The sequence below is a fragment of the Octopus bimaculoides genome, chromosome Z (assembly GCF_046866305.1).
Source record: "Octopus bimaculoides isolate indiv1 chromosome Z, ASM4686630v1, whole genome shotgun sequence".
In the NCBI taxonomy this organism is placed as follows: domain Eukaryota; kingdom Metazoa; phylum Mollusca; class Cephalopoda; order Octopoda; family Octopodidae; genus Octopus; species Octopus bimaculoides.
Window position 1 is genome coordinate 11406913 of NC_142944.1, and position 9166 is coordinate 11416078.

At 36.4% G+C, this 9166-nt stretch overlaps 1 protein-coding gene across 2 annotated transcripts in view; it reads left to right on the forward strand.

Annotated features, from left to right (window-relative positions):
- Positions 1–5428, forward strand: part of LOC106872229 (N-acetylglucosamine-6-phosphate deacetylase) — a 147130-nt gene extending 141702 nt beyond the window's left edge. For both annotated transcript variants that reach the window (XM_052973729.2, XM_052973730.2), the window contains one exon: positions 5045–5428. In XM_052973729.2, the coding sequence (XP_052829689.1) occupies positions 5045–5223 (179 nt within the window). In that variant the 3' untranslated portion in view covers positions 5224–5428. The remainder of the gene's footprint in view (positions 1–5044) is intronic.
- The last annotated feature ends 3738 nt before the right edge of the window (positions 5429–9166 follow it).

Sequence of the window (9166 nt, forward strand, 5' to 3'; positions counted from 1 at the left end):
ATATATATATATATATGCATATATATATATATATATATAGATATATGCATATATTATATATATATATATATATATATCTATATATATATATATATATAGATATATGCATATATATATATATATATATATATCTATATATATATATATATATAGATATATGCATATATATATATATATATATATATATATATATATATATCTATATATATATATATAGATATATGCATATATATATATATATATATATATATATATATATGCATATATGTGTGTGTGTGTGTGTGTGTTTTATTAACAATTGGCAGAAATTATAGAGTGACTCAAGGAGTCCGAACATTTTATGCATTGGCACTTATGAAACTGACTGTGTGAGTGTGTTTGTCCTTCAGTTAAATTTGTGTGTGTGTGTGTGTGTGTGTGTGTGTGTGTGTGTGTGTGTGTGTGTGTGTGTAAAGCAGAATATATTTGTATCTAAGAAATATAATTTTAGATTGAGACCGAACAAAAGTTAAATACCAAAGCATGTATAAGCAAAAGAACCTAAGTTTAAAAATAAGTCTCTTTTTTATTCTTGTGCTTTTGACAAGATCAAAACATGAATACCAGAAGCATTATTAATAGAAGTTCTGCTGATTCATAGTTGACTTGTTTATTTGTAGGAGGTGCTGTTGATGACAATGCTATCTTCATGTCGCCATTGCCTTTCAGGTAGTTCCTTGCCTTTTTTTTCTTCATTGCTATTAAAGTACAGAAACGTGATGAAGAAGAACAAGCACTTTAATACCACAGTGAGTCAGAAGTAGGAATGAATGGGTTTTAGTCAGAAGTGAATTGCAACTCTATCAAATTCTTTCATAAGGTTAGCAAAGGACTAAAGGCCAATTATTTTCTCTTTTGCTGGGTTTATCATCTTTTATATCTGATAGGTCAGTGGGAAAAGGGTCTGAAGAGTAGCAGTTAGTACTGTAACATTTTGAGGTGATTGTGTGGGAATAAATTTGCTTCTGAACCACATGGTTTTGGGTTCAGTCCCACTACATGGTATGGTTGGGAAAGTGCCTTCTACTAAAGCTTTGGACTGACCAAATCCTTGTGAACGAATTTGATAGATGAAAATTGAAAGAAGCTCTTTGTACATGCATACGTGTGTGTGTGTGTGTGTGTGTGTGTGTGTTTGTCCCCCACTACTCTCGATGACTACTGTTGGTTTGCTTACATCCCAATAACTTAATAGTTTGACAAAAAAAAGACCAACAAGATAAGTACTGGGGACAATTTGTTTGAATAAACCATTCAGGCAGTGCTCCCGGATGGTTGCAGTCCAATGACTGAAACAAGTAAAAGATAAAAGATATGTTGAGATGCCTTTTTTTTATGAAACATGCCAGTAATTTTTCTGCTGATTTTATCTATGTTTGAAAATTTGGCAAAATTATTTTGATGAACTCTTTGAGCCTATATTAGTCAGCTTTGCAACGCGTCAATCTTTCCACTTATTTTAACTCTTCAACATTTAGCTTACTCTGTCAAAAGTAATGCTTATTTTTTCACATCGTTTTGATTTAATCATGCATTAACTTGTAGCTTTGAAATCTCATTGATGTGAGTGTTTATTTTTAGAATGATATTGTAGTGTAGGTGTGAGAGGCTGGATCTGGCTAGTTTGAACATAAAGCAGGTAGAATGTTTGGGCCTGATATGGCCTGTTTAACTCTAGCATTCAGATTATTCTGTCAAATGTAATGCTTATTTATTCACATTACTTTCAATTAATCATTCATTATCTCACAGCTTTGAGATTTCAACGATGTGATTATTTATTTTTAGAATGATATTGTAGGGTAGGTGTGAGAGGCTGGATCTGACCAGTTTGAACATCAGTGGAAGAATATTTTGGCCTGATATGACTGCTTTAAATGCTAAAATGTTAAAGATAGTTACTGATTTTTTTCTTGAAGTCATTTGCTGCTTGGTTAAAGATGGATAAATGTATTTGAGGTGACTTAAGAGGCATTGAATGTAGATCAGCAGGCCTTTGTCTATAGTTTTGAATCTTGGTCACAAAGAAAAATCTTTACCTTGGTTTTAATCTCAAACACTTGGTTAAGAATATGTTCACATAGCTGTTATTTCAACCACAGTATGAAATAAAAGGATTGGATGCACAAAATGCATCTCATCTCACAAAAGCTTCGGAGGAGATGTGATTCTATGTATGAATGAAATAAAACAGCCTCAACAGTTTTCTACAAAGCCATTTTCAGGGAGGAATTTTGCTGCTAATGCATATCTTTGAAAATCTCTATGTTATCATATAAGGTGCTTTTTAATTTTACAAATATAGAAAAGCCAGATCTGACTAATATCATGGCTGGAGCTCCATCAGCACAAATTGAGCCAGTTATGCCTCATAAGAGATTCTTTTCAAAGAAGTAATCATCCTCATCATCATCATCATCGTCTGTCCATTTCCCAAACACATCTTACCCCAGTGGTTGCAGTTATTACAAAGAAGATAACCATTTCTTTATAATATTTGGCAGGATTAGAAATTTGAATCCGAAATTAAAAGAATTATATGGAAAAATGCATAGAATTCATATATTTAATTTTTGTTTTGTTTAGTTGTTGGTAATCATGTTAGAACTATTTCATTCTTTTTAAAAATCATCAGTAGGACATAACCTGTAACTTATTAATGAAGCATTTTATGAAGTGAGACCTTTCATTAAAGATGGAAATGATTACAGTCTGGATGAAATTAATGGAATGTGTGCATGTGTGTGTGTGTGCGTGTGTGTTTTCCTTTTGTCAACAATCTTTGCAGTTATTCTGGGAAATTTCATGGTAGAGAGATTTGTCTTTCAACACTTTTTTCACTTATGTATCTGACAAAAACAAGCAGTTGAGAAAAATTAGCAAATTCACATAGGATTCAACAAGCTGCTCAGAAACATTTGCTGTCCTAGATTTGTTCTGTTTAGTAACTCGTTGAAAAATATCTTAAAATTTTTAATATGTCAACTAATAGTGCCATTATATATATATATATATATATATATATATATATATATATATATATATATATATAATGTTGTATAGGAACATGTGTAGTGTTTATTAAATAACTGTCTAAACATATGCATTTTTGACTCCATTCAATTTTAATATATATATATATATATACACACACACACATATACATACATCATCATCATCATTATCGTTTAACGTCCGCTTTCCATACTAGCACCAGGCTCCAATCTGACCTGGCAGAGTTTCTACAGCTGGATGCCCTTCCTAACGCCAACCACTCCGAGAGTGTAGTGGGTGCTTTTACGTGCCAGTCACACGGTACTGGCAACGGCCATGCTCAAAAAGGTGTTTTTTTATGTGCCACCTGCACGGGAGCCAGTCCAGGTGCAATCTTATAGTCATTCATGACCGAAGGGGAGTCCTCTCTCTCTCTCAACTCGTTTCAGCTTGGAAGTCGCAGTCATGCTAGGGCACCACAAGTGAATGAGCAGCTTTAAAAAATGTTTCTAAACAAATTTTGAATGAAAATAATGAGTTTTTTATTATTAAATAAAACGGAATTAAGAAGTGGAAGCTATGAAAAGCAGCTAATCTGTGTTGTGTATGAATGAAAGGAGTGTGGTTTGCTTATGTCCCACCTACCTCTTGCATGATTATTCTAAAACAAGCCCGACCAAGTATAAAGGTCAATTCCAAAACTGACACCTAGTTTCCAAGTTTGATATATATAACCATATAATATACACAATTACAAAAGAGCTACTAATAGTTTCATGCTTCAAGATACACTCCCCACAGGGTAGTCTTATTTCTGGTTGAAAATCATTCTTCTGTGTAGTTCAGCATAAGTGTGTGTAGGTGTTGTTTGGTAGATACAACATTAAAGGTGTGTTTCGTGTTTGCAAGATCTTTGTAAGTATTCAAGGAAAAATAAAATAAAATAAAAAAAAATCATCACCACCACCATCACCACCACCACCACCATTATTATTATTATTGTTGTTGTTGTTGATATTGTTATCATTGTGAAATTTTTATTTATTATTATTTTATTTTACTTGATGACTCATCATGCTATTCATGAGAGTTGATTTTAGCAAGCTCATGTCCGCTTCGCTCACTATCATGTCATCCCATAAGTTCTGTCCGAATTTTGAATAAAGAAAACAAGTGATCAAATGTTATATTTAATTGAAATTTAATCATCAATGTATTTTCCCTGATTATCTGTGACTTCCTTCCATCTATTTACAAGCTTTTTAATCCCATCAATGTAAAACTCTTTTGGTTTCAAAGCAAAGAACTCTGAAATGTCAGTTTCGACCTCCTCCTGGCTTGCGAAAGTTATGTCCCCCAAATGATTCTGTAAGCTACGAAACAAATGGTAGTCTGAAGAAGCAAGGTCGGAAGAATAAGGTAGATGAGGAGTTTTTTTCCCAACCAAGCTCTTCGATCTTCTGTGATGTAATCTTTGCCGGATCAGACTGGAGTCTGGTGCAGCCCCCTGGCTTGCCAGTCTCCAGTCGAGCCGTCCAACCCATGCCAGCATGGAAAACGGACGTTAAACGATGATGATGATAATGATGATATATATATATATATATATATATATATATATATATATATATATAAAGGTAAGATCCAAGGATCAAGGTGTAGAAAGTTAGTAAGCTTCAAGAAATCCATTAAAGATATAAAAAAAAATAACTTTCAGGAACAATAATGGTTTATTGACGTAGAAGGTTGTAAATTTTTCCCCATATCGAAATTTGATAAACTGTAAAAAAAAAAAAAGTTATTTTATAGTTCACGGTTATCAACTGGGGCTACTGCGTATGTGAATTTACTCCATTCCCTAATTATGTATATGGGATTGATTTGTTCAACTGAAACCCTTCGAGGTGGTGCCCCAGCATGGCCACAGTCCAATGACTGAAACAAGTAAAAGATAAAATACACAATACTTTGATGTATAATTAATTTTTTTTCTTTTTCTATTATTCCACAGAATGCTCTGTAGTCGAGGCCTTGCAGATGGCATCATTGCATCCGGCGCAGCTGTTGAATATTTCAGACAAGAAAGGCTCTTTAGATTTTGGATCGGATGCAGACTTCATAATGTTGAATGACAATCTTGAAGTTCAATCTACATACATCGCTTCGGAACTTGTGTGGCAGAAGTCTTGAATGATTTTGAAGTATTTCTTCTCTAATTGAATAACAATGTTGTTTATAACAATAATATTAAAAATAATTTCATTATCATAATAATAATAATAATAGTATCCAGAGAAAATTCTTGAAGAACTTTTTTCTCGATACTTTCTGTAGGTTTTGATGTTCTTATGTAACTTTGTTAATAAATATTGGTTATTTCAATTCTTGGAATATATGTCTGCTATGTTTTGGCTTATTATTAATGGTGTGCATGAATGTGTTACATTCAGAATCAATGTCCTTAATACCGGTTTTCCTTAGATATCGAGTGACTTTCTTACAATCCTTGCTGTTTCCAATAGATCAAGTTTCTGAATTAAAGCAATTCTCGTTGTTACATGGGGTACCTATAAACACTGGGGTTACTTTTGTAAAAATCTTCCACAGTCGTTGTATTAACCTAGCCAAATCCAAATTATTATTATTATTATTATTATTCTGCCAAGGTCGACTTTGCCTTTCATCCTTTTGGGAATCGATAAATTAAGACCCAGTGAAACACTGGGGTCGATGTAATCGACTTAACCCCTTCCTGAAAATGGCTGCCCTTGTGGCAAAAGTTGAAACCATTCTTTTATTTGTTTCAGTCATTTGACTGCGGCCATGCTGGAGCACCGCCTTTAGTCGAACAAATCGACTCCAGGCCTTATTCTTTGGAAGCCTAGTACTTATTCTGTCGGCATCTTTTGCCGAACCGTTAAGTTATGGGGATGTGAACACACCAACATCGGTTGTCAAGCGAAGGTGGGGGGACAAACACGCACACAAACATACTCACGCACACACACATACATATATACACGATGGGCTTCTTTCAGTTTCCGTCTACCAAATGCACTCAGGGCTTTGGTTGGTCCGAGGCTGGCGGAATCGTTAGCATGCCGGGCAAAATGCTTAGCGGCATTTCGTCCGTCTTTGCGATCTGAGTTCAAATTTCACCGTGGTCAAAATTGCTTCTTTTCATCCTTTCGAGATCGATAAAATGAGTGCTCATCGATTACAGCGAATGGGCCTTACCTTAAAATTTCAAGCTTTTTATTAAGGGTAGTGAATTTCCAGATGGTTGGAGCGCTGGACAAAGTCAACTTTACCATTCCTCCCTCTGGTGGGGGGTGGGGGGGGTGGAGGTGGTGATTGATAGACCAAAGTACCAGTCAAATACCGGGGTTCGTTGTAGTCAACTAACCACCCTCCCCTGGGGGCCTGGTGCCAAAATTAGAAACAGTTATTGCTGTGCTTGACTTTGGTTTTGTCTCTCTGACGTTTAAATTAAGTACCCAGGTACCCAGCAGGTATGGGAATAAATTCAAGGTTTCGTGATAATAGTAGTGATAATAATAGTAACGGTAGTAAAATGTCTTTTATTTGTCACCAGGGTCACAGATGAGAAGAACTATCACTGCGTGTGTGGCAGGGTGGGGGTCCTTTCTATTAGGCTGGAGTCTTTGGTTCATCGTTGACATGTATGTTCGTTGTCTCTTTTCGATAAGTATTTCTATGGTCATTGCTCTGATGAACTTTCTGCTTTTCCGTTTAGTACCCTCTGTCAACACCTTTTAAATGTGTCACCTGCTTCTCTTCCGAAGCGTATCATTTCCCTGTTGAGTTTCCTGTTAGTCATAAGTCCTTTTGTTATAATAACTTCTTTTCTTTGAACTGCTGCTCTCGGGAACTAAATAAACTAACATCGTCTCGTTTTCATCTGGTCTATGATCTTCAGTATTTCAAACTTTATCTGTCATCTGACATCTTTTGAATTTGTAGTGTCATTCTTTTACTTCTTTGTAGTTCCTTTACGATACAGTAGCATGAGGCCTTGTTTGGGACAAAATCATATAAAAAATGGACGTGAAATGTTATGTGTACATAGCATACAGTTGCGGCGCAATGGCCCAGTGGTTAAGGCAGCGGACTCGCGGTCATAGGATCGCGGTTTCGATTCCCAGACCGGGCGTTGTGAGTGTTTATTGAGCGAAAACACCTAAAGCTTCACGAGTCTCCGGCAGGGATTGGTGGCGAACCCTGCTGTGCTCTTTCACCACAACTTTCTCTCACTCTTTCTTCCTGTTTCTGTTGTGCCTGTATTTCAAAGGGTCAGCCTTGTCTCACTCTGTGTCACGCTGAATCTCCCCCGAGAACTACGTTAAGGGTACACATGTCTGTGGAGTGCTCAGCCACATGCACGTTAATTTCACGAGCAGGCTGTTCCGTTGATCGGATCGACTGGAACCCTCGTCGTCGTAAGCGACGGAGTGCCAACAACAAACATAGCATACAAATGATATAATGCAGTCCTTTTGATACAAGAGTATCTTTATCCAGGCCACCAATAGTAATGATAATTATTACTAACGCAGGCACAAAATAAGAAATTCTGTTGGAAATTTAGTGGAGTTAGTCAGTACTACCGACCCTAGTGCCGACAGGTATTTTATCAACTTCAAAAGGATGAAAGGCAATGTTAATCTTGGAGACGTAAAAAGCCAGAACAAAGACCACAAGGAATAATTTTCAATGCTGCTGCTAATGAGAATGATTTCAAACTTTTGCCACAAGGGCAGCTTGGGGGAGGGGAGTAAGTCGATTACATCGATCCCAGTGCGTAACTGGTATTTAATTTATCGATCCGAAAGGATGAAAGGCAAAGCCGACCTCGCCGGAATTTGAACTCAGAACGTAAAGACAGACGAAATACCGCTAAGCATTTCACCCGACGTGCTAACGTTTCTACCAGCTTGCCGCCTTCCTCGCCACCGTAATATAATGATACTAATAATAGTAAACCTTTCTATTTCTGATATTTAGTTGGAAGGGGTTCGTCAGTCACATTCCTTACCAGTTGTAGATAATTTTTGATCTGGTCTGACATAAGGCGACATTGTTTTCTTCGAGATTTAGCTGCGAATTCTAGCAAGCCGGTTGGCTGGTTAACAACATTGAAGCTGCTTCATTGACTCAGATTTCCCCTCACCATTCTGTTTGGACAGTTGCTATTACAATAGTTACTCATTTCCAGAGGTTGTCCCGGAAATATCTGCACACTTTGACTGATCCCACTTCAATTACCAAGAAACCCCGACTCTTAAAAAGGAAAAAGCTGAAAGTAGCAGCTACGAGATCTACCATCCCTTCTCATACAAGCAACACCCGATAACATCGACTGCATCTAACGATATCTAACACATGCACACATGTATAACACTTGAAGCACGCGTGACAGCAACAATAGCAAAATGACTCGCACAACCTTCGAGCAGTCACATGTAGCAGCATTTGTCCGACACAAAGAAACGATTGTATTAACAATACAATATAAGTTATGTCATACAGCCCCATTCTCCACCTCTCCACAACATGCCTCAAAGAAGACAAAGCAGTGCTCTGTTATAACAAGATACTCAAAGACCACACCTATAGACTTATAGCTGCACTGCTACCCGATGTATGAAATGTGCAGCAGACTGTTGCTTCGACAATAGTCTGCACAACAACCTACCGAAGGAGGCGCTACATGTTCAGTCAACCAATTAGAAATAACTGCCAGATCTCACTTAGATAACAATCAAATGTCTTAAAAACAGGACGTACACATTAAATTATATAATCTAGATACATTATGCTTAGAAAAAAGAAAAAAATATTATGTCTGGAACGCTTATGGTCAAAAGTCTGCTCAGTCACATTGAATCGATGCTAAGAAACAATAGCATATGCTGTCTGTCCCTCTTAGTGCATGTGCAGTAACCTACTGAATCTATCATTACTTCTAATTTCTCCCCTTAGATCTGAGATTTTCCCCAACTATCTGAAATTTAATTCTAAAATATAGTTTATAATACGAATTTTTCATATGCTACAAGTAAATAAGCTGCAGTCCCATCCTCGACAAACTTGCGTACGTACGTGAACACGC